The sequence below is a fragment of the Primulina tabacum genome, chromosome 6, assembly GCF_025594145.1.
Source record: "Primulina tabacum isolate GXHZ01 chromosome 6, ASM2559414v2, whole genome shotgun sequence".
NCBI lineage: Eukaryota > Viridiplantae > Streptophyta > Magnoliopsida > Lamiales > Gesneriaceae > Primulina > Primulina tabacum.
Window position 1 is genome coordinate 39,116,731 of NC_134555.1, and position 26,849 is coordinate 39,143,579.

General features: G+C 31.8%; 2 protein-coding genes across 4 annotated transcripts; one reads left to right on the plus strand and one right to left on the minus strand.

The window, feature by feature from the left end:
* The first annotated feature begins 7,571 nt into the window (after positions 1–7,571).
* On the plus strand, positions 7,572–20,104 carry LOC142549428 (sister chromatid cohesion protein PDS5 homolog D-like). Of its 3 annotated transcripts, XM_075658367.1 has the most exons (14): positions 7,572–8,984; positions 9,719–9,881; positions 10,416–10,619; positions 10,768–10,949; positions 11,040–11,175; positions 11,265–11,432; positions 15,127–16,464; positions 17,327–17,437; positions 18,218–18,303; positions 18,432–18,483; positions 18,762–18,848; positions 18,937–18,980; positions 19,615–19,666; positions 19,983–20,104. In XM_075658367.1, exons 2-14 carry the CDS (start codon positions 9,732–9,734, stop codon positions 20,007–20,009), a joined length of 2,637 nt encoding a protein of 878 aa, XP_075514482.1. In that variant the 5' UTR covers positions 7,572–8,984; positions 9,719–9,731; the 3' UTR covers positions 20,010–20,104. The 3 variants fall into 3 exon arrangements, 2 of the variants coding, with proteins under 2 accessions (XP_075514482.1, XP_075514483.1); XM_075658368.1 differs by lacking the exon at positions 19,983–20,104 and having other exon boundaries at positions 19,615–19,901; XR_012821208.1 differs by lacking the exons at positions 18,762–18,848; positions 18,937–18,980; positions 19,615–19,666; positions 19,983–20,104 and having other exon boundaries at positions 17,327–17,447; positions 18,227–18,303; positions 18,432–18,467.
* A 2,972-nt stretch (positions 20,105–23,076) lies between these two features.
* On the minus strand, positions 23,077–25,888 carry LOC142549429 (uncharacterized). Its single transcript, XM_075658369.1, has 3 exons — positions 25,434–25,888; positions 24,136–24,252; positions 23,077–23,372 (listed from the first exon to the last, which is right to left on the minus strand). The coding sequence occupies exons 1-3, from the start codon at positions 25,800–25,802 to the stop codon at positions 23,295–23,297; spliced, it is 564 nt and encodes a 187-aa protein (XP_075514484.1). The 5' UTR covers positions 25,803–25,888; the 3' UTR covers positions 23,077–23,294.
* Between the last annotated feature and the right edge of the window lie 961 nt (positions 25,889–26,849).

Here is a 26,849-nt window from a genome sequence, read left to right on the forward strand (position 1 = left end):
GGAGTGGGCTCGCAATTATCACGAGTAAAATGGTGTAACTTCCAATTAAAGATGACATTATCTGATAATGTTTGGGCTTTCATTATGAAATGGTATTTCCAATTTCAAATCGAGTAATGTTAAAACTACGATCAATATATCGTATAATGATATTTATAACGATTATATTGTTATATTTTGTCGTTATTTACTGAGATTTTGTATTGAATTTATTGTTAGATTTTGATGAATGAATTTTTCGTGTTGTAATAATTGTCGTAAGAATTTGATTGTATAAGTAGCATTATTCTTTGAAATCTCCTGTATAATTTTCATAAATAATAAAATATTTGTGGATTCGTGAAATAATCTAACTATTAGATTAGTTAAGCTAATAAATTTGAAAATTATATCATAATATATTGTTTCTTTTTTATTATGAAATAAATTGAAAATTTCTTTGACTTCATTTATATAGCGCAATTAATTTAAACTATACACTTAAGTTTCATCTAAGGTATAAGATTATATTTTTCATGTGTCGGGTCGGATACGAGATTCGTCTCATAAAATTGAATTAATTTCATAATAATTTTTGTGATAATCAACATATTGAGAACTTTTCTATATTTTCAGTTTTGATATTGAGTGGGTCTCATGTGAGACCGTCTCACGGATCTTAATTTGTGAGACGGGTCAACCCTACCCATATTCACAATAAAAAGTAATACTTTTAGCATAAAAAGTAATATTTTTTCATGGATAACTCAAATAAGAGATCCGTCTCACAAATACGACCCATGAGACCGTCTCACACAAGTTTTTGTCTTTAATATTTTAATGGAAAGGAATTAGAGTCCATTGCGTGAGGTATGAGGTTTGAATCTTGTGTGGATAAGATATATGTTGGGAACTTTGTCCAATAATAGGTTTTATCCTATTTAGTTTCTAATTGATTAAGATTCAATATGACTTTATAAATCGATGTATAATTTTTTAAAAAAATTCCTTTAAACATATAGCCATAGAAGGATAAAGCATACCTTTTTTTAACAAAAATTTCAGTAAAATGATCTCATAGATCAATTTTGTAAGACGGGTCTCTAACCTGACCCGATTCATGAAAATATAATATTTTATATGATGAAAGTATTAATTTTCCCTTTACGTATGAATCGAGTTGACTCATCTAATGGGAGTAGATATATGAGACCGTTTCATAATCGATCTGTTATTTACTTTATACATAGACAATACGTATTCACATACATACAATTGTGAATACCTCAAAAGCTAATATTTTCTAGATTTATGTTCGACCAAATCTAATATTTAATATTTTATAAATTTCATCATATTTAATATGTGCTCAATACATATTTATACTATTAATTAAAGTTAAACACGCGATAATAATTAATTTTGGTGTGTCTGTACAAAATATTTATACAATTAATTAAAGTTAAACCCGATAATAATTAACATGTACAAAATATGCTAAAAATAAACTAGTGACATGGACGCATTGCATGCTTACAGTTTTTCATAACTAATTTGATTTGTATTTAAGTATAGATAATATCATAATTATAAAAATTAATGGCGAGTCATGTGCAATTTGAAATTATTACATGTTGAAATTTGGTTTGATTAAGCAGGTCCATCAAAATATTTTTATATATTTAAAAAATAAAATATATATGTTATTAATGATATAATTATTTTTTACACTAAATAATTAATACCTTATTTATAATTTTAATTTATAAAATTTTTGGATTGAAATCATTTTATGTCATCATTATATACTTAATATAAAAATATATTATTATAAATTTTTTTGGTTATCAATTGAATAAAAGTCGATATATTTTAACTTATGATAATTTTTTTCATGTTCTGAATATTATTAATATAAATTAAATGATTTGTTAATTTTTAAATTTTTTATTGAATAAATATAAAATTATATATTTTTGACGGGTACGGGTCCAACCCCGATTGAACCGTCGGGTCTATGGGGCAGGACAGGCCGTGTCTAAAGGAAGACGGGGCGGGTCTCTGGTTTTGCCAAAACCACCCCAACCCAGACCTCTTTCTATCCCTATTGGTGACCGATCATATTTTTATATGAATTTAAAGAAAATAATTTACATCTTAAAAAAATTAATTTTATTCTGAAAAAATCGTTCATGCCAAAAGTTCCAATTTATCAAAATTTTGTTATCTTCATTCCAAATTAGCCAGAACTTGTTTTAAAACAATAATAAAATAGATTGTGGATGTTAACTATATATTTTGATAAGTTAAATAAACCAACGAATTCTCCAAAACAAATTATAAATATAAATTATTTATCCGCGCCACGTGCACACATGTATAACACCTTACTATGTCTTAGACTAATTTTGAAAAATACTAATTTCTTGATAAAATTAAAATCATTTATTTGATACTAGCTTAAAATATTTTTAAGTTTATTTTATATTATATTCAAATCATGTTTTTTAAAAAATAATTATATCCGCGCCCATGCACACATGTATAACATGTTATTACGTCTTATGCTAATTTTGAAAAATACTAATTTTTTTATAAAATTAAAATCATTTATTTGATACAAGTTAAAAATATTTTTAAGTTTATATTATATTCGGATCATATTTTTTAAAAATAATAACTTACATCAAATAATTCTGTACCAAAATATATTTAATTTAATGCAAAAACTTATGTGAGACTGTCTCATGGGTCGTATTTTGTGATACAGATCTCTTATTTGGGTTATCCATGAAAAAATATTATTTTTTATGCTAAGAGTATTACTTTTTATTGTAAATATCAGTAGGGTTGACCCGTTCACAGATAAAAATTCGTGATACCGTCTCACAAGATATCTACTTTTAATTTAAAAGGTTAGTGGTTCATTGGATTTTTTTTAAGGGCAAATTTAGAAAAAAAAATACATATGTCCATCTTCGATTTAAAATTCAGTACCTACATGATTTTTTTACAAATCAATACCTGACAATACTACAAACTTAGTTTTAACTCCATACAAAGATAAATTTACATTTTTGCCCTTTTATTATGTAAATAAAGATATAATTTTATCCACTAAATTAATTGTGTGTTTTCCATCTACCAAAATATTAATACATATTATGATGTTTCAAATACTTGATTTTGTTATTTGAATACTCTAAATGTATAAAAAAAATACTATATTTTCGAACAATCACCATAAATTCAATCATTGTTGGTTTTCATTAAAAATGCATTATGATGACTTATTCATGTCATTTTATTTTTAAAAAAAATATAGTTCATCACTAATCGTGAAATAAGATTAAGTACTTATTTTGACATATAAAATATATATTTTGAAGTTTAAGATATTTAATTTGTCTATATAAATACTCCAAATGTGTAAGAAAATACTGGATTTTCGAACGATCGCTATAAATTCATTCATTGTTTGTCTTTTCATGAAAGGTGTATTTTGATGACATATTCTTCTCATTTAATATTTTTTTGTAAAAAAATCAAATTCCAAACTAAGCATGTAAATTTTAAAGTACTTAGTTTTACTTGAGAAATACCTATTTTGAGTTTGCAAATACTTGATTTCGTAAATGAGATACTCACATTATGTATTAAAATACTGGATATTCGAATAGACAACGTAAAATCACCAAGATTGGTATTTCAATGGAAAATGCATTTGGATGACATATTCATCTCATTTAATAATTTTTTTGTAAAAAAAAAAAACAAATTATCGAATAAGCAATGAAAATTTTAAAGTAGTTGGTTTTACTTGAGAAGTACATAAATTGTGTTGGCAAATACTTGATTTCGTAAATGAGATAATCACAATATATATTAAAATATTGGATATTCGAATAGGCAACGTAAATTCTCAAAGAGTCCAATGTTGATATTTCCATGGAATATGCATTTGGATGAGAAGTACCTAATTTGAGTTTGTAAATATTTGATTTGATATAGGAGATACTCATAATATGTAATAGAATACTGGATATTCAAATATGCAACGTAAGTTAACCAAGTGTTGGCATTTCATGGAAGATGCATTTGGATGACATATTCATCTCATTTAATATATTTTTTGTAAAAAACAAAAAACAAATTCCCAAATAAGCATGAAAATTTTAAAATACTTAGTTTTATTTGAGAAGTACCTAATTTGAGTTGGAAAATACTTGATTTCGTAAATGAGATCATCACCATATGTATTAAATATTGGATATTCGAATAGACAACGTAAATTCTCCAAGTGTTGGTATTTCCATAAAATATGCATTTGGATGATAAATACCTAATTTGAGTTTACAAGTACTCGATTTGGTAAATGAGATACTCATAATATGTAATAGAATACTGAATATTCGAATGTAAGTTCACTAAGTATTGGCTTTCCATGGAAGATTCGTTTGGTTGACGAATTTATCTAATTTGATATATTTTTTGTAAAAAAAAAAAAAACAAATTCCCAAATAAGCACGATAATTTTAAAATATTTAGTTTTACTTGAGAAGTATTCATATTGCAAATACTTGATTTGGTACATGATATACTTCAAATATGTAATAGAATACTGGATATTCGAATATGCAATATAAGTTCACCAAATGTTGGTCTTTCTATGGAAGATGCATTTGGATGACATATTCATCTCATTTAATATTTTTTTGTAAAAGAAAAAAACAAATTCTCAAATAGGCATGAATATTTAAAAGTACTTGATTTTATTTGAGAAGTACTTAATTTCGTATTGCAAATACTTGATTTGGTACACGAGATACTCATAATATGTAATAGACTACTAGATATTCGAATATGCAATGTAAGTTCACAAAGTATTGGTCTTTCCATGAAAAATGCATTTGGATTACATATTCATCTTATTTAATATTTTTTTGGTAAAAAAAATTCTCAAATAATCATGGAAATTTTAAAGTATTTAGTTTTACTTGATAAGTACCTAATATGAGTTTGTAAATAATTGATTTCATAAATGAGATACTCACAATATGCATTAAAATACTGGATATTCGAATAGGCAATCTTTACATGGAAAATTCATTAGGATACTTATTCATGTCATTTAAATAAATAAACATAGTTCATTATTCATCATGGACTAATTGGGAGATACACTATGAACATAATTCGTAAATGAGCTTGAAGTTTGCACTTTAACTATATCTATTGATTCTTGGATTAATGATTTATAAAATACTCATCAATATTAATTGACAATACTTTTTGATATTCATTGAATGACTTATTTGACAATTATACTTATTTGACATAATACTTATTGGTAATTATTCATTATACTTATTAGTATTTTTTTCTTTATACTTATGAGTATTGATTTATAATATCATTAATATTCATTCACAATACTTGTTGGTATTCATTAAATGACAATGCAATACTTCATTTGATATCATCCTCATTAGTATTTTTTCATAATATTTATTGGTAATCATTCATTATATGTATCAATATTATTTCATTATACTTATTATTAAATTTGAGTTTTTAAATGGTAAAATCAATTATCAGTGGAATCTAATTATGTAATAATTGTAACAATTTAGGTATCACATTTTTATTTCAGGGATTTCATCATCAAAGCCCACTCAATAATGACTTCAAATTATATATTTTCACATCATCAAATAATCGAATTTGAGTATTTAAATGGTAAAATCAAGTATTTGTGGAATCATATTAGATATTATTTGTATTAATTTATGTATCACATTTTTACTTCAGGAATGTCGTCATCAAAGACCACTCAATATTAACTTCAAATTATATAATTTGACATCCCCAAATAGTTGGATATAAATATTTAGGGAGTAAAATCTAGTATTTGCGAGCTCGCATTATCTAGTATTTTAATACATATTGTGAGTATCTCATTTACAAAATCATGTATTTGCAAACTCAAATTAGTTACTTCTCAAATAAAACTAAGTACTTTAAAATTTTCATGCTTAATTGAGAATTTGTTTTTTTTTTTAATATTAAATGAGATGAATATGTCATCCAAATGTATCTTCCATAAAAATACCAACACTTGGTGAACTTACGTTGCCTATTCGAATATCCAATATTTTAATACATATTGTGAATATCTCATTTACGAAATCAAGTATTTTCAAACTCAAATTAAATTATTTCTCATTTAGGGAGTAAAATTAAGTATTGGTAGACTTGAATTAGATATTTTTTGTACTAATTTAGGTATCACATTTTAACTTCACAAATGACATATCAAAAGTCACTCGTGTTACTTGAAACTATATTTTTTTATATCCCAAAATAATTAAAATTGAGTCTTAAAAGGGTAAAATCAAGTATATGTGAAATCAAATTAGGTACTATTTTTACCAATTTAGGTAGCACGTTTTTTATTCACAAATCTCATCATCAAAGAACATTCAATATTATCTTCAAACTATATATTTTGACATACTCAATCGAATTTGAGTATTTAAAAGGTAAAATCAAATGTTTGTGGACTCGAATTATGTATTATTTGTATTAATTTAAGTATCACATTTTTACTTCACGAATATCATCGGAGTCACTTAATATTGACTTCAAATTACATTTTGACTTCTTCAAATAATTGGATATGAGGATTTGCAGGGTAAAATCATGTATTTATAGACTCTAATTAGATACTCTTTGTACCAATTTAAGCATCACATTTTAACTTAAAAAATGACACTATCAAAAGTCACTTAATATTACTTGAAACTTAAGTATTTTCTTACACATTTGAAGTATTCAAATAGCCAAATCAAATATTTGGAACCCCAAAATAGGTATTTTATCGATCAAAATCAGTACCTTTTTAATTCAACGAGTGAGAAACTATGTTTTTTCAAAAATTAGATGACATGAATAAGTCATGTTAATGCATTTTCAATGAAAAGACCAACATTTATTGAATTATTGTGATAGCTCGAAGATCCATTATTTTTTTACACATTTGGAGTATTCAAAGAGTCAAATCAAACATTTGGAACTTCAAAATATGTATTTTGTAGGTCAAAATAAATACTTAATATTATTTCATGATGAATGATGATCTATGTGTTTTTAAAAATAAAACGACATGAATAAGTCTTCCTAATGCATTTTTCATGAAAAGACCAACAATGACCGAATTTATGGTGAATGCTCGAAAATACGAAAATATAGTATTTTCTTATATATTCAGAGTATTCAAAGAGCAAAATCAAATATCTGAAACCTCATAATAGGTACTTTGTATGTCAAAATAAGTATTTACTTTTATTCTATGATAACTGACAAATAATATTTTTTTAAAATTATATTTTAAATGGAGAAGAGATATATAATTTTTGTGGATAAAATAATATATTTATTTAAAAAATAAAAGATAAAAATGTAAATTTTGAACTAAAAATATAGATTTGTCATGTATTTATTTTTAAAAAATTATGGTTAGGTAGTGAATCTTATTTCTAAAAAATTATGGTTAGACAGAGAAATTTTTATGAAATTTACCGTTTTTTAATTGGGTATTTTCAAAAAATGCTGATCAATTTTCACGATTCCCATCTTTGGCTAGCGCCGGAAAAAGTTGCATGAACATAATTGCAGTTATGTTGTGGTCGATTAAGGTGTTTGATGAAATTACTGATCCAAATGTGGATGCAGGGAATATGATGCTTTTGGCTTTATTTAATGGGCACCATGAAGGTGTGGACGGTGGAAATGATTCGATGTCTTGGTTAAATTTTCTTCTTACTGGGTGAACGAAAATGGAGGAGTTGGAGCTAGTGTGGGGAGTTCTTGAAGAGATACAGTGATGCCACTGGCTTCTTGGAGTATTCTTAACTCTCGACTTTTCTCAAGAAGACGTGTTGTTTTTGGGAATTTGGATAAATTATGGGATGGCTTAGGGGCAGGGGCCAACCCCGTTATCGGTCGAGTGTGCAATTTAATGTACCTGGCTAGCGAAACTCATATTTAAGAGCATTGAGCCATAAAGTTTTGATTTTTTTAAATTTTATCTGCCTTGCTTGATCTGGGTTTTAATTTGCGTCGGAGGGAGGGACTGGAGCTTTCAAAGATATCTCATAGTTTTTACTAAGAAATTTAGCTTGGCTTGGATAACTGCCATATTTTGCTGTTACACAGTCAGGTTAATTTGGTTGAACAAAGATTTGCTTTCTCGATGAATGATTTTCTAATTGAAACATCAAACAATGCCGAAGTCTGTTACATGGTTCAGACTTCTGGTATCTTGGAGCTTATGTGAAATTCTCGGAGCAGGAGAAGAAAATTCTTTTCGGGTTTGATCATATTGATTCTCTTGACCTGTTTTAGTGCCGAATATTTGTGCAGTCAGTGGAAATGGAAGGATGTCAAATGAAAAGATGAATGGTTTAGTAGAAGATGCCTAAACCTCCAGGGTGGCGTATGGTTTAAGAGGACAAGGCCATTAGTGACTTTTATGGCAGGTTCTGAACAAGATCATGTGGCGGCTGCAGACACCGGTTAGAAGGAGAATATTTGGTGTCTGTATGTTGTATACGAACTGCAGTAAGTTGAAGTGGTGGTATTAGGCACCAAATTTTCTTAAAGAGGCTTGCAAGTACAATCCTAATTAGCATAGATTGAGATTTTTGGGCTATGATAAAGCCAAAGTAACAAAGAGATTCTGGAGGAATTGAATGCCAGACATATTGGTGGTGGTGATAATGTACGTTTTCAGTGGTGTGTACCATATCGCCGGTAGGAAACTGAACAATACTCTAGCTAGAGTATTCAACAGACACCAGGGGCATGACCTTTTTTCTGTTGGATGTTAATATGCGACATACTTTTGTGTTAGGGACGAGGTTTTGGTTGATTGATTTATTTTGTCGTACAAATCCAAGCCCGGAAGGTGGAGGGCCTGCAGTGTATCCGCTTTATCTATCCTGGTAAGTACTATGTTACAAAATAATATATGAAAAGAAAAGAAAAGAAAAGAAAAAAAACTTAAAAAACTAGTTGTAGGAATCGTACCATATTCACTTATGTTGGTTTTTGATGAAAATTTAGTTACAGAATATTTGTAGCCAAGTTACTGCATTTTTAAATGGCACTGTAATCTGTCTAAAAAACAGAAACAAATAAAGGGTCAAGTCAACTAAAAAATAATGTGAAAAAAATCATATTGTGATTTCATTCCTAATATTGCGAGAATTTGGAAAAAAATCAGTGGTTAGGAAAGTAATATGAGTGTCATTATTAAGACGAGAAATTTTTTAAGAGGAAAAAAATGTAAAGCAGGCAGAAGAGCATACAAACTGACGCAAAGCACAAATATACACTGTCACATAACCCAATTTAATAAGATTACAGCAATCACATAGGATTACAGTAATTCCTTGTAATTGCCAGTATCTGCACATAAATTGTTTCTGTTGGAGTCTTGAATGCAAAATCATCTTTTTGGATTTTACTTACCTAAAGACAATTCTACTATTCAATAGCGTTCTTCCAAAACATTGCAAACAATTTTCAAGCATATAAAGCCACGTTTCCAGGCTGCTGCATGTTTTCCATTTTGCACAAAAGCCGAGTCATTTTCTCTCGTCATTCCAACATAAACGATCCTTTTGTGTACCTTTAAAGTTTGAAAAACAAGAGTTTTATTTTCCTGACTTTTAAGTTGTTGAGAGAAAATGGCCGCTCCAAGTTCTGAAGAAAGAGACGTGAGCGCAGATGCTTGGAATACAGAAATGGAGGAGGAGTTGAAGAGAGTACTTCTTGAATATGGTAACAGGCTTCTTAAACCTGGTGATTCTATTGAGGAGCTTCTAAGGAAACTGGATGTAGGTCCCAATTATCCCTTTCTCATTTAATTGATGTATCCCTTTATCTTTGTCTATGTTTACTTCCAAAAAGTTTGGCTTAATAGGTCTTTGATGCTGAGATTCAAGCTTCTTGAGAATTGTTGATTTTCTTCTTCCTATTCGGAATGTATATAAACTGGTTATCCTTGCTGATAATTTTGTTGTTGATGTGAAGTTTTTCGAGTTTGAAGATGTTTTATACTCAAATATTTGTAACATCATTTGAGGAATGTCTCATTGTCAAATCTCTCTAATTCTCAACGATCACCTCGTCAAAGATGTATCCTCGTGGAGATTAATTAATTGCAAATTTTCTGAAGAAAGCAAGATAAGTGTCTTAATTTCAACATACCAGACCGAGGTACAACTGATTTTAATAACCGGATCTTCGATGTGTTTCAGAATCTGATGAGATGATCGAGATTAACGTTGTTGGATTTCTTTTATTTGGTAATGTTTGAAAACATTAAAATCAACTCAGTATTGAACTTTGATTTCTTATTGGCCTTTCAGAAACTAGAGCATCTTCTTCAACATTTAATGCAAGATCGCAAGCCATTGATAGAAATGGCACTTAAACCTGCCGAAGAGGCACTGATTTCCAATGCCCTTATGGGACACAAGGAAGTCGATGTCAGAATTACAGTGGTATCCTGCATCAGTGAGATCATAAGATTAACAGCACCTAAAGAACCCTACGACGAAGACCAAATGAAGGTAATTCTGAGCTTGATGATGTTCTTTCATTTTTCATTTTCATCTATCAGCTTCTGTTGTTTTAAATTACTCAAAAAAAAACATTTTATTGTCTCATCTTCTCCAACGATCATGTACAGTTGATAAAATTTATCTGGTTTTTCTGCAGGAATATTTTAAGCTTGTTAATACTGCTTACCAAAAATTGCCTTCCCTGGCTGGTCGTGCTTATTCAAAAGCTGTTTCAATCATTCAGACTGTTTCCTCTTGTCAAACATGTGTTCTAATGTTGGACCTTGAGTTGCATGACACAGTTGTTGAAATGTTCCACCTATTTTTGGATGGAATTCAGTAATGCTCTCACACTTTATTTCCTCAATTTCTATTCCAAACATGAATTACCTCTTCACTTACTGGCATTTTCTTCCTTGCTAACATTAGATCGAGCCATCCACAAGAAATTCCCTCGAGCATGGAACACATAATGGTTCTAATGATTCAAAATGCTGGGGATTCCGAAGAGTTTGCACTGGAGGCTGCTAAGATCCTTCTTTCTACTCTGAAGAAGGGAAATGAAGTACAACTGCTCTTATTGCTTTAGATTTATTTTATTTACCTTAGTATATTCATACTGTCTTTTTTATCCTCACGATTTTTTGCTTTCAGAATGTTTCACCATGTGCCTTCCAGCTTGCGAGAAAGGTATACGAGAAATGTGCCAATGACCTGAAAAACTATCTCCCAGAAGCTGTTAGGCACATGGGAGTAGCAGTTGAGGAGTATGATGATGTTGTTATATCGTCATTGCATGGCACGACTCAAAGTGACGACATGGTGTGTTTCTCTAGTAATTAAGCAGATTATTCATCAACTGATAGATTAATTATGCCTTTTAATTAGAACGAAAACAACATGTTTGAAGTTTTAAATTCAGTTTACTTTGAATTTTAAATGTAGTGTATTAGCAACCATGTTTCTGACATTCATGTTCTGTTGGAATGATAATGAATCCCAAGATTGTAGATTTATCTTTTTTCTGTTATTTAGTATATCCAAGAGTTTCTTTTCATATGGATTTGTTAGTTTCACAGTAGTCTTGTTTCCTTTATGGTTGGATTCTTTTTCATCATTAGGGGCCATATATATTGTATTCCATTATAATTAGCAAGTCGGATTGAAAATTACTTCAATATTTGTTTAGTTCTAGCCCTTTAGTTGTAGCTGGTACGTTCAAGCCATCCTCCTCTAGTAGGGTTCATTTGATTTTACCCGATCCAAATTCTTCTCTCAACATGTCTCGTATCATCCATCAAAATCAGCCATTGTCTATGAATAATCCAGCAAAAATAAATGGTTCAAATTAGGGGCTATAAAATCAGAATAAAATCAGATGGAAAATTATTTCTTCAATATTCGTTTAGCAGTAGTCGGTACATTCAAGCCATTCTCTAGTAGAACTCCTTGGATTTTACCCAATCAAAACTCTTCTCTCAATAAGCTACGTCTCTTATCATCCATCGAAATCAACCGCTGTCTATGAATAACCCGGCAAAAAATAAATGGATCAAATTTTGGATAATGGTTTGATTGGTTATCACTGCACCAGATTCAGCAAATCCTGGTTACTGGAAATGGAAAGTAGATAATCAATAGTCATGAAGTGGCTGATAAGATCAATGGATCCAAAATTTGATTGGACATATCTATTCTTCAAAAATGCCTCAGGAGATGAATTTTGATTTGTAAAATTTATCTCAATGACTTGAATTTTGTTCCTCTATTCGTAATAAACAGCAAGGTAGTAAATGAGTCATGGAGCAAGTTAATGAGCTGGTTGAATTGTGGCAAGAAATAGATTTGTCTTGCAGAATATAGATTGGAATAGTCTGCTGACAATATACTATTATCAAATGCTTGAAAACGGTAGTTTTTCATTTCTTCGAGGAGTAAAATTTAAAATAGTTCGGGGGAAAATTTTTGGAAAAAAGCTTCTCTTTTGGGATCCAAGATGGGAGTAAACTTTAAACGAATTGTGTTATGTTCCACAAATATTGAGAGAACACAACTTGTTTCAGATTTTGGAAACCACCCAAAACTAAAACCACAAGTCAAAGGAAAAAAGGATGTGGTGTCATCGGTGTTTATCTTTGAAGACGATGATTGGTGGTTCCAAGGAAAGAAATGGTCTCGACTATCTCTAGGCCCACTTCAAGTCCCCAATAACATCCAAAAATTCTTTCTTCCTGTTCTCAAATCAGATATTATTCTTTTGCATAAACTCCTTGATCATCCTAGTTTCAATTACTTAAAATATCTGTACCTAGACATTTTTTTTATCAATAAGACATTCTTTGTTTCAAATGTAAACATGTATTTTTGCAAAACATATACAAAATTATTAGTTTTTATCTTGTTCATGGTAATGTTCGGGGTCCTGCATGACCTCCAAATATCTTTGGAATAAAGTTGTTTATTACATTAATCAATAATTGTACTTATCATGTTGGATTTATTCCATGGAAGGAAAATCTGAAACCAATTCCATATTTAAACACTTCTATAACTTGTCTTGAATATTTTCAAACATCTGTTCAAATTTTCCTACTTACAATGGCAAGGAGTATTTTTTAATAATCTTACAAATTAAGATATCTCGCTCTGATGATTGTGTGCTTACACGCTTAAACAAAATTATTTAGGGAGAAAAAACTGTCACATTGTTGATGTAACATGCACTATCATATTTACTAATAATGTTCCAAATGTTTTGCGGTTGAGGCTATGCTAACTGCCGCAAACTATCATGAAACTTCCCTTATGGCTCTTCAATTTGAACTCTTCTACTTGGTGAGAAATTTATTTCCCCTTTAAGACTCCACGATTCTCTTCCTCAAATATTTGGATCTGGCATATTTTAAGATAGTGGCAAACTTTGTAAACAGCAATTAGGTCCATCTTGTAGGGGTATTCTTCTTCCGAAGAGTGTTCATATGCTATTTCCCATCATAATAGCTATTTTATGTCCCTTGAGACTCCACTTTTCTTGAAAACCGGTAATTCTACGTTAATTTTCTTTTCAAGAAGAGAACCGAGCGAAGGAACCTATTTGGATCCATTCGTTTCCATTTCAGTCTCTTTTCATTCTCTTGTTTCATATCTAGAAGAGCTAGTCATACATCAGTATGAACCCATACTGGTAGACCCTGCCACGGTTCTCTTGCAATCATGAAGCAAAATCGGAACCGTCTTTTGAAAATCGAAACTCGTTATTATTAAATCTAACATCTACCACGGTTAAAATAAATCTAAACCCCTATTATTTATTTTTTGTTGAGAAATTAAATAATCATAATATTTTATAACTAATTATTAAATAATTAACTTTAGTTGGTTTACCTCACAAATTGTGCTATTATTTTTTCCATACCATTAAACTTTATAAGAACAAGCTTCGATTCATATCGGTTCAAACTTCAACCAAACTAGAAGCAAAATCGCAAGGAACCGGAACCGGAATCGCGTCCAAGTGGTTCCATTCTGATCCAGTTGTGGTTCCAACTTTCATTGAAAGCTGAACCATCGGATTTACAACTGATGTCCGGTAGGTGCATATTGGTGGCAAATTCGATGAGAACATGGGGTATGCTTCTAGTTTATTCCGAGACTTATTTGTTCACTAGATTGAGGAGGAGTTAATGAATCCCTGAACATCTTTCATTAACAATATAGAATATATGGTATATCTGGTAGAACCCTTACATGATGATTTGTCAGTTTTATAGTTGTATTGTTTCCTTTATCTCGGGAATCTTTGTTATGCTTTGGGATTCTATGTACTGTATTCAATTATGATGAATAATCAGATCATTATTTCATCAATATTTGTTTCATGCGCAATATCGAAGAAATATTTTTTTTGAAAGCTGTCAATTTTGTTGCACTTCTAGGTCTAACCAGAGTAGCATCTGAAAACTTATACGTATGATGTAGACTTGTAATCAGATAACTGAATGAAAAATATCATAGGGAAATTGTGTGGCTAGCGAATGACAATTACAAGGTCCCCAGGGAAGTTACCGTGTGTGTATAATGATTCGATATTGGCTGACAAGTAGCTCCACATTTTTATGGTAGTGTCTTGAATACATATGATTAGTTTACTTTCCCAATGCGGATGGATATTTTGTGTTTTTATACCTGGAATATATTTCTTTCATCCTTACTAACTTGTATTTGGTTCGTCCAGTCTTCTGCAATATTTTTTTGGTATTTATAGTTATGACTATGTTCACATGATATTCTATATGCAAACGAGAAAAGGTTCCAGTATTCCAATTTAGACAATCTAGTGTGGTTTCTTTCTATAACTATTACTGTTGTAACAGTAATTTCCATTTTATATGTAAATGGTGGAACAATGTTAAGCAGAATTATGTTCATGCTTATGTATAATTTTTTTTCAAAGGTGACCTTGCTACTGTGGTCTGTAATGACCAAATGTTAGTTTGTGTTTTTTCGATTTTTCTAGAATGCTAAGGAGATCGGAAGAGATGCTTGTTGTCGTGGAGAAATTAGTGTGGCGGGAGATCTTGTATTATCTAATTTAATGGAGAAGAATTGCAGTGATTATACGAAAGCTTATGGTAATATCAATGAGAATAATGAGACATTGCCAAATTCCTTTGATCAAATCAATTGGCGAGAGAATGTCCTCCAAGAGGCTAAAGACAAGGGAATAGAAGCTTGTTGTCATGGAGAAGTTAATCTAACTGAAGATGGTGGATTATCTAAGCTGGTAGAGAACAATGGCAATGATAAGCTGCAGGAAAATGAGAACACCAATGAATATTGTGAAATGGTGACACGTGTAGGTGATCAAATCAATCAGCAAAAAAGTGTTTTAGACAGAAATAATTTCACATCCGGACCAGATGTTGATAGGATAAATTCTGACATTTTAATTGATAATAGTTGTCTTGGAGAAGGGTCATCCCAGGGTGTTAGCTCTGCCAGGATGCCATTTGAACAAGTTTCTCAGTTGAAACATCATGATGCAAAACACAATGACGATTCTTTGGAGAAGAATAATTCTACTGACACATTAATAAATGGCCCACCTGTTGAAACAGGAGGCACACATCACATGCAACAAGAATTGAAAAGAGATGATTCTCCAATACTGAGAAAACGGATTCGAAAACCAAGCTCTATAATAAGAGCAGAAGAGGGGTATGATCCTTTATGGATGTTATGTGAATGTGCATCAATTGAAGACTCTAATCACCGGAAAAATAGCAGGAACAAAAACTCAATTTCCAAGTCAACACAGTTATCCTCAAGTCCTGAGAGGGAACCAATGAATGCTGAATTGAAACCTCAGAAGAAGTTTAGCCAAGAGAAGAAAGATGGAACTCTTGATGAGGACAATGGTCTATTTTTATTGCCGACATCAGTAAATAATTTAAACGAAACAATGACTTCAGAAGATATTGCTGATGAGGAATGCATAAAAGAGAGACTTGCGAAAAGGTCTGGGAAAAATAAACATTCTTGTACGACTGATGGGATGCTGAAAAATCCAATGAAAAGGAGGAAGAGATCCATTACCAAGGTAGCTCCTAGAGAGAAAGTGATGAACACAAATATAGTTCTTGAGGCAACAACTTCAAAAGATTCAGACGAGGTAACAAATTTAAAGGAAGAACTGAGCAAGGTCAGAGATAAAAGGTTACCAGCCAACAGCATTGATGGGATCTCAAAAAACTTGGAAAAAGGATTAGGAACTTCGAACAAGGTAGATCGTTCAGAAAAGGAACCATGCAAGAGTGTCAGATCTGAGAATCTACCAGGAGATATCCCGAGAAAGGTAATAACATAGTTGGCTATATGTAGTTGCAGTTCATGTGTAAAAGTATTTTCTTTGTTTTTTTGGAATTTTACATCATACACGTCTTTTATGGTGTGCGGACATTGGTTTCTCAATCAAGAAACGAATCATCTTAAGGGGAATCTCATTATGTGGAAATCTCTAATCCACAGTACCAGAAGGTAGTTATCTTACCCAAGGAAAAGGTCTGTCTTGGTTAATTATTTTGCTATATAGTCGATACCCGACATCTCATCGCCCTGTCTTTTTAATTTCCAAGCAATTTTTTGATAAATTAATGTGATTCTAAAATTATTGATGATGAAGGATAGCATCTGATTAATTTTTTCTCAGTTCATCAGATAAAATATATTTATATCCTCGCGCCGCTGTTTTTTTCCTGCCTATAAAAGTGTAGTAGATAGATCCACTTGGTGAAGCACCGTGGAATCTAACTTCTGGTTTAAAATCCATGTGAAAAGCAAAAAGAACATCATGAATATTTTTCTCAACGGTTTTCTAACCTTTGAATAGGCATTGCTATAACTTCACTTGTGCTGAATTGGGTATAAAAGTTGGTGTTGGCTCGCAATAACTAAAAATGTTGTACAATCCAACCCTAAATTCTATTTTTTTGATCTGTTTGCCGATCTGATTATATTTTGAATTTATACCCAAGAAAGACGTTAATGTATATTTTTTCACGGAGTTTTTGGGCCAACCAATTTATGATATCAATTTTTTTTCTCAATTTGTAATAAATGCCATGTATGTCTACATTTTATCACGACGTATATATTTTCAATATTTCCCTTTTTTTATATTCAACTGAATGATGAGGTTGTAAACTGATTGAATCCAGATTTCTTCCAAGAAAAAAAGGCAACATTCTTTGGCCAAGAAAGCTCTGGGTGAGACAAGCAAGGGAAAGACCATTGTTTCTGAGAATCTGACTGGAGATACAATTGTCAAGGTATAACCGAGTTGAATAGGTTTTGCAATTTGAAACAATTGTCAAGGTATAACTGAGTTGAATAGGTTTTGCAATTTTACCATGTCGAAATAGTCTCTTTACTTATTTTCTTATACATCTGTCGAGCTGTGCAGACTTGGCTAAAACCACATCCTCTAAAGAAAAATCTCATTCTATTTGTGCAGACTTTGCAATTGTTTTCTATTTGTTTGCCTCCTTGAAATATTTGTTGCATCCCCCTACTGCTGTTTATCCATCCTAATGTATATCAACGTGGTTGCTTCCTTGTGTTGAGGTTTCAATTATTCTAAAAACTGTTTTATCTGCTCATCATTTTATCTTATGTTCACGTATCTGTAAAATCTTGGAAAAACTTTAATCTGGCCTAGAAATCTGCCTTTGCACATGCAAGCAGTTTTTCATATAAAATAGAGGCCATACTTAACCATCTCTGTTCTTGTATATTCGATTTCAACAAATGTGTTTGTTTAATGCATAAATCATTTTACCTCTCCAATGCTTATTCTGTCATCTTAACTTTTGTTTCCCTTTCCATTCTACAGCAGTGTGAATTAATCACTTGGTTAGCCAGTTTAAAACATGCTTTCAAACTCCAAGTGTAATTTTTTATTTATTTCCTGTTTTGCTTATGTTAAGCATTTTGTCCACCAAAATTTTATGGTTTATCTTCCTTGTCTCTACTTGATCAATCTTCATTTTGGAAATCCATATTCTTTCACTCTTTATCTTTTCTAAATTAATAAGACACGTTGTCTCTAGGCTTTCGAGGTGAATGGTGCCAAAAAAAGCAATGATGAGAATCTGGTTGGCTGCAAAATAAAAGTTTGGTGGCCTCTGGATGAGACGTAAGTGCTTCAAATCATTGTAGCTTGACAGCACGGATGTATATATAGAATTTCTTGATTTGTCATGTCCATCAACACTTGAAGCAGTGAGAATAATCTGTTTGCCCCATGACTTTCTTTTCTTGTAGGTATTACGAAGGAAAAGTTACATCCTTTGACCATTTGAAAGAGACACACAAGGTAAAAATTGCATATGTAGCTATACATATATTCCTATTTGTATCTGGTTTGTCATGATAAATTACTTTGACATGTTCAGATTCTCTATGTACTTACATAAGTTACCGCACAGTTTGCACTTGCAAATGCAGAATGACTGTTTTTAAGCATGAACTCTGGACCTATTGTGGCATTATCTTAATTTAAATAACACTATCAGGACAAATCAAGTTTAGATTGTACGGCACTGAAATCATTTCTTCTAATTTTGATTGCCAACATTTTATCACTTCATTCAGGTTGATTATGATGATGGTGAAACAGAAATACTGGACCTTACGAAGGAGCTTTGGGACGTGATAGATGATAATAATTTGTGCAGTCATGTGGGTGTTGGAGTTACTTTTCTATTTTTCCTCTTCTACATGATTCTGTTATGTAACACAGGTGTTCTTTAATCTATCAATCTAACAGGAACAGAAGACTGTTCCACCACCTCCTAGCGCCCCAAGAGTCGTGTATGTATATCTTCAACTTGATTGTAATTTCTTAGGCCAGTTGATCTATACTGTTTTTTACTTGATTTAATCACAAAATTTCCTTCCATTTGGTATTTTTACTTTCCTTTTCGTTCTTATATTTTAGAGGTAGTGAACTGTCTCTTGTTTGTGCTTATTTATTTGTCTATCCACCTTTATCTTGATATCTTGGAACTCTGATGTTTTAATTTTAATGATGGATTTTCTAGAGCTGCAAAAGTGATTGAAACATATTAACTAGTTGGAACACCTTTCTAAATATCTTTGAATCATGCCCGCGTCTCTCTTTTACATAAATGAAACGACATCGATAGTAGTACCATTGCATACACTTGTATGTGATGTGAAGACAAAGACCAAATTTATTCGGATATTCAATTACATCTTTTGCTGTCTTAAAGATGCTTAGGCACCCTATATTTTATATTGCAAGGATGGCTCTCAGTTTAACTGCTGTGAAATTTTTTTGAAGCCATCCGGATGACTGGAGTAGACACAAAGGATTCAGACATCAGTTTCTTATTTCCTGTCTGTTTTCCTCGTGCTTCCGACTTCGTGGTTCAGAATGCTGCTAATTTTTGTGGATTTTTTTTTTGGCTCTTTGACATTTCAGATCCCATGGACGTAGAGGCAAATCTCCTCGTTCTTCGGAGGCGAAACCGACGGCGTGAAAGTTCTTTTATAAAGTAACTCTAACTGTAGCTTTGAATTGACTCGGATAGCACATCATAGGGTTCTTAGCTCAAGTATTTCGAAGTAAATATTCTTGCACGAGTCGATACTTCATGGATTGTGCACCTGTGCATAAAATGAGCAACATAAAATTATAAACAATTTTATTTTTAATTTATTAATCAATCGTTTAATTGTTGTATATGGGGCTATGGGTATTTCAGATACCATGTGCATAAAGTGTGCAACATAAAATATATAAATATTTTTGTTATAATTTATTACTCAGTCGTTTATTTTTGTATTTATGGGCTATGGAAACAAATTCTGGGTTGATTGTTCTCATCTTTCACGAGATGGAACAGTGGCAATATTTTATTTTTCTAAAAAAACAATATATTCTTTTTGTAAATATTATCGAATGGATAAATGTCGTATATGCTTTCAAGCTTTTATATTGTAATTTTTAAAGGATTCAAATCAAAATCTAAAATTTTGTATTAAATTTTGTCGTTTCAAAATTGTTTAATTGTCAAATTAATTTTTTACCACATGAATGAATGTACATCAATTTTGAGAATCTTAGTGGCTGCTATTTATTGGTTCATCAGAAAAATGTCATAATTATAGAAATACAAATAAAAAAATTATGAAACACAGAAGATTAACTTATACAAAAAGTTCTAATTCGAAAAAATGTCCATGAAGAAAAGTTAATTCATCATTAATCTTGAAAATATATTTAAAAGTTACGAAAATTTCAAAAAAGAAGTCCACTTGACAATAGTTTCAATCTAAGTTAGTGTTTGCAATTATTAAAAAAAATGATTATTAGATTTTGACATAAAAAATCAGTTTTGTGTGCTTTTCAAACTCTGATTTTGTGTTATCTTCCTTAATTTAATCAGAATCCAAAAATTAATATTATGAAAATTTTGATTGTCCAAAAGTGATTATACTATTTTGGTAAATAAATAGAACTTCTTTTTGAATCATTTTATCCCAGTCAGTTTTTCCAAACATGACTTGATTTTTGATTTTTGAGATTTAATTTTTGAGGTAATTTGCACCTGAAGTAAAATCTCCTTGGATATGTTACTTTTTCATTCGATTTAAGCTACAATTTTATATTATTTTAAAAAATTTCAGTACCAAATGGCTTTCGAACTGGGGGAAAATTATGTGTTATTGTTATGAAAATATAGCTGCAAGTGTTGAGTCATCGATTCATGTTGATTGTTGGGGTAATTGAGATTTTCTGGAATGGATTTAAATAGAGTTGATTTAATTTAAGATGCAAGGTAAACTGAACTAGAATTTGCACTGCTGTAGATTTTCAGTTTGAGATTGTTCTTGGGATGATATTGTGCTCTCCTGACATATCTTTGGTTATATTATTTCAGAATGGATGAACGTCGTTGCAGATTCATTGACGTCTTTTGCTATTTCTCACCCAACTTCTTTTGTTTGGAAGCTCAGTGATTTTTTTTATTGTTTTGTAAAGTTTGTAACCAAGGATATTTCTTAATTTCAATAATATTACAAGTTTTGGAACGTAAAATCTTGCAAAATCAGAATCCCACCACGACTAACACACTGTGATCTCATCGCATTTTGGTCGGTGAAGTGAGAAATATCGTTGAGAGTGACCGTCATGTTCCTTACAGTAGCTACTGCCAAATTTTTTTAGGTGTTAAGGATTTGCATTTTGTTTCTTGTTATGTGATTGTAGAGTCGATAATGTGTACGAAGTACTTTACTCATTATTTCAGAAATAATAAATGTATAATTTGTCATTTTATGATAAAAACTTATGCTAAATTGTTGTTTTTAGGCTTAAATAGATTTTGCAATTCACCTTAAAAGTTGTGGATGTTTGATATAGTTAGTTGATGTTTTATTTGGATGATTTTAGCATAATGAATGAAGAATGCAGACATTTTTATTTGTGTGATTGTTGAAAAATTTCAGCTTTTGGCTTTTAATTTAAAACACCACTTATCTATAAATTTAATCATTTTTCCAAAAACATAATATTTTGCGAACACTCCCTAAAAAGCTCATGAAATTAAATGTTTTCTAAATTTTCGTCCCAATAACTTTTTATATTGAAACACCAATTTGTACATTATCTTGATCAGCTGCTGTCTTATTTGTTTGCAGAAGTAAAGCTCAGTAAAAATCAGAATCAACACACTTCATAGGAACAGGAGAAGAGAATTAGAGAAAACAAAGATTATCACCTCAAAGCAGCTCAGTATCAGAAGAAGAAAGCAAGACTTTTAAGCTATGAGATATGCATGAGAGAAGCAAGTTCAAGCATCGGCACTTAGAGATGCAAATCTTCTAATCAAGTGTCAGAAGCATCAAATCACACACACACACACACACACACACACACACACATATCTCAATTAAGACACTCAGAAGATCATAGGAGCTCAGAGAAATCTATAGATAAGAGTCCCAAAGACTAAGTCAGATCATCGGATCCGAACAAGCTTCAAGAGACTCAACACTTGGAGGTCTTACAAGGACTTCAAGATTCGCATAAGAGAACTTATTTGATAGTTTGCTGTACTTATAATCAACATTAGCTATGAGAAGAAAGAAAGATGATCGTCATACCACAAACGTTACTTCAACAAGTGGTCTGTCGAGTAATTTTGGGATGAGTGACCTATTGAGAATTTTTCTACGGTCCGTGTGAGTGAGGACGTTAGTACACTAAAAAGACTTGTGTTGGTCAGTGAGGACATCACCAACTCGAAGCAGGCCTCTCGACCCGTATAACGCTGACAAAACCAAGGCTGCAAGTGCTCGATCCTACCAACTGGTGTCAGAGGATTACAAATAATACAAGTATTGAGAATGATATTTTAAGGTTACGATAATTGCTCTTATCAGGAGAGCAATCAAACTTTGACGCTTGGTACTGCTAAGATTTGTGGGGACAAACAAAGCGATTCGCTTGGTGGCATGTGTGTCCCGGGGCCGATAGCATGAATTCAGCAACAAAAACCTAATTTCAGACTAGTGTCTATGCTCACCACCACCATGGACGACACCAGAAATTAGCAAATTTTTTGCTGCAAAATTAGAAGGCACGGAGAGTTCTTCAAAAAAAAAAAAAAAGAGAAGGCATGGGGAGAAACATTGGACAATAAAATCCTTTGTTCTTCTTGCATGTTTGGTTTGTTGATGTTTTACTTAAATCCTAAATTTTTATTTTCCTTTGATTATTTGAGCAAGCATGTTAAAAGTTGAGCCAAGTTGTGTTGAATGCCTAAATGAACAGTTAGTGGCAACATTCCTTCCTAGGTATAAAGAAATGATTTTTTTAAGATTTTTTTTCTGCACCAAGCACATGAAAACAAGACTATGAGACATTGAGACATATGGGTTGTCGTGCCTCAAGCCAAGATTCAGAATGGATTAAAAAACGTAGAGAAAATGGATTGTAATTTACATTGAAGCGTCAGCCTAACCATGGCTGTACAAGCAAAGATGAGAATGCGTCAATACCAATGTGATCCTATCCATCTTCACATAGATTGAGCGTAGAATTAGTTGCATGTAGGGAACATGGACATATACGGCGAAAAAAATACGAGAAGAAGACTACGAAAACCCATCCCTTCGGTCTTGCTCCTCGGCCTCTTTATTAGCAACTTCAACTGATTTGAACCAAAGAAATGCCTGCATATATGACATGAAAGTTGAGTGGAAGAGTTAAATCTGCCTCGTTTTGAGGACTTCAACGAATAACTAGAGAGAGAGCCTGATGTCAATTAAATTAACCATAGGACTCAACAACTGTCTTTGAACTAAAAATATCTATAAGTGAAGGTACTAATGCAACTCAAATATTTAAATGACCTACACAACATTAATATTTCCTCGTCAATCATGTTCCAAACAAATTAATAACTTTGCTTATGAAATCACATGTGAAAAACACTAGAACCAATCGATTTTTTAAGAACTTGAGTTATCTTTCTGAATGATCTTGTCCCATTCTGGGTGTTTTGAGAAGCACAACCAGGAGGAACCTGCACTCTTGTTTTCCAGAAATAATAACAGAAATATACAGACATACATAGTCCAGGAAAACCATTGTCCATTTAGACACTTGTTTATTCCCATTTCCTCATATGATGAAAAATCTTTATTTTTCTTCAAAAGGTTGAAAAATGTCATTTTGTTTTCTTACAAAAATTTTTTGTTTAAAATTCCATTTCCTTCGGTGTTTTCAGATGCTCACTCTCTACCTGAGCTACACTGGACCGAAAAGATGGGTAATCCCCGAATCTCTTCAGTTGCAAATGTGAATACCTGTTTATTATATCTGTATTTGTTACTGGAAATATAGCCTTGCCAAGCTTCGAACATCTAGCCAAATTATGACTATGAAACTTTTTTCACTGAAAGTGAATAAATAAGGCAGGATAAAACAACTCACAGATCCTGGGATGCCTACGGATACAAAGAAGCCAAGCAACGGAGCATAAAACACGCTGTCAGAGTTCAAAATTCCAAAAACAGGCCTTTCGTTCACATATTCAAATACTGAACCAATCTGCAGTCCAACATTCAAATTCATAAGATAGGGTAAACAAAATATTGTTGACAAAGAATGTTGAAGAAAATAGGCACCATAATTGAAATATATGGTTAGTTGCTCGCAATCAGCGAGTCATAACTATGAGGATATCCCATCCAGCTTACAACTTTTCCAAAGTGCAGTACAAATCTAGTATTCCAAATGGAATTTATCTTTTGCTCATTAGAAGTTCTAAAGTTCATCATAGAATTCTTTTGATAAGAGAATGCAAGCTCTTGAAATAATCGACAAAATTTCATATAAACCACATCCGAATCAGATATTACAGTTGACTGTTAGTAGGCAGATGTTCCATGATCCTCCGAGATTCAATTCGACATACATGATTTTAAATTCCTTTTACTCGTATGGACGGGTTTGATTTATGTCAATTTCATACTACTCTCCCTTCTGTGATGATTGTTATGGATTCTAAATCCTCCCACTATTGGTCTAATATGAAATTCACATATGAAATTCTTTGCAAATCAAATACTTGGCCCGACGGACGAATTCAAATGCAAAAAGCTCAACATGCAGCCTTGGAGATAGCCTAATGATTCAAAATTAGAATCTTTTAATATTTTAAATTGATTTACCCGAGCTAATATCATGTTAATCCAAAATTATACAAAATTTACATATAAATTCTTTTAAAAAAAATTGGGCTACCCGAGCTTCTATACCTGTGGCTCCGCCACTGACTGAGAGGATGTTCCAAATCCATGACAAAAATCACTCAATTTAGTTCAACAGAGCTTTAAGCTCATTCAGTCATTCAATCCAATACAATCCAACCTATAGCCAAGTATTGGCCATAGGAGGAGTACCCCCTAGCATCCCCAACTCATTACAATCTTAAGTCAACAACCATATATAAGGGAGTGATATAACTCGAAAAGTTTAGCCAATATACTCTCATTAACACAAAATACTACGATTTCTACTCATGTTCGATCCCGTTGTGCGTCGGAGGGACATCCTGACGATCCTTCTAGTTTGCTTTATTCCTACAGAGATGACATGAGCTGTTCGATTGCAATGGTCACCACTCAAGATCTAAAAAATGGTCAGTTTTTTCGTAGCATCATATAAAAATCAAACCTTTACACAAAATTTTTAAACTCTGCAGTCAAATAGAATAAATGGCCAATTACCGCAGCAATGGCCGCAACGGCAGAGGAAAGCAAGTAAACATAGAAGGGAAGCTCAAACCCGGTTGAATCTTTCTGGGATTCTTGGCGGGCCCAAGGAGGAGCCTCATCTGAACCGGGTCTAGCCCACGAAGGAACCGATGAGTCCTCGCCGTTATCGACTTCTTCTTCCTTAGACTTGCTCTGGTTCTTAGCAGATCCCTCAGTGGCAGCCATAATTCTCGCGTTAAATGGCTTGAAATTCTGCTTGCTTCGATTTCTCTTCCCCTTAAATAAGATCCCAGAAAATGGATATGATTTCTGGATCCATGTCGATGAATGATTGGGAAGGGATGAGATTAACGTGGGCATGACGAGAGGGAGAGCTTGCATTTTCAGATTTACAACTGTTATGGGATATGGTTGCTACTTGCTAGTATCCAGCAAGTGGGACACCTATAAACTCGCACACAATATCTTAAAATCTAGATTATTTCGATTACGTCAATTTATTTCAGTCAGTAGTTCAAATAGTTTGATTCGGTTATTTCGAACTGGAGCCAACGACTAAAACAGGTGCAACAAAAACAAAAAATCTCAACTTGAAATTTGGAATAATTGGAGACTTAAATTTCTCTGAACTGGTTTTACAATAATATCTGACAATTTTTTAAGTATATCTAATGTGGCGTGATGTCCACGAGATAATCACGTGATCATCTCGTGTAAAAAAATACACAGCACCAAATGATGTGTTTTCAACACATCCAAATACCAAATTTTGATAGTTAAAATAAAAATTTTTAATTTTTGTTGCATCATTTTGGAGTGAGAACCGATTCCCAAACATATCTTACTCCATGTTGATGTGTTGTTAAGGAAAAAAACAAGGAAATCAGAAGATATCTAAGTGCATTGCAATCCGAAGAAAATAATCAAAATTTTAACTTGGTTTCTTTTGTATTTTTATTCAATTTTCATTAGAGTCAGCCAATATGGTGTTTATATATCACATTCATGACACCGATCATTGCTTATATTACGTGTGTTCCATGCTAACACTTCGGGGGGAAAAAGGAGTAAAGTGTAAAAAAAATTAATTTATTACATTAAAACCAAATTGTAACCAATTAGAAGCCAAAAGCTTATATACCCTCTTCGATGGCTTTTAGTTCACTTGACACAAATGTCTTAAGTTTGGGACGGCCAGAGTCCAGATTCGAAACTCATCTCCAACTAAAAAAATACTTATATACCCTAACTGCCATCGCAATTTTGCCTTTATTCGTGTAAAAAAGTGTAACTTATGCAATTTGAAGCATAAGTTGGATGTTTAGAAAATATTCAATTGTACAAAAATTACCGTACAATATAAGTATATCCATGTTCATAAACATACAATTTAAGAGTGAGTAGTATCAATTATTTCCATAAAACGTT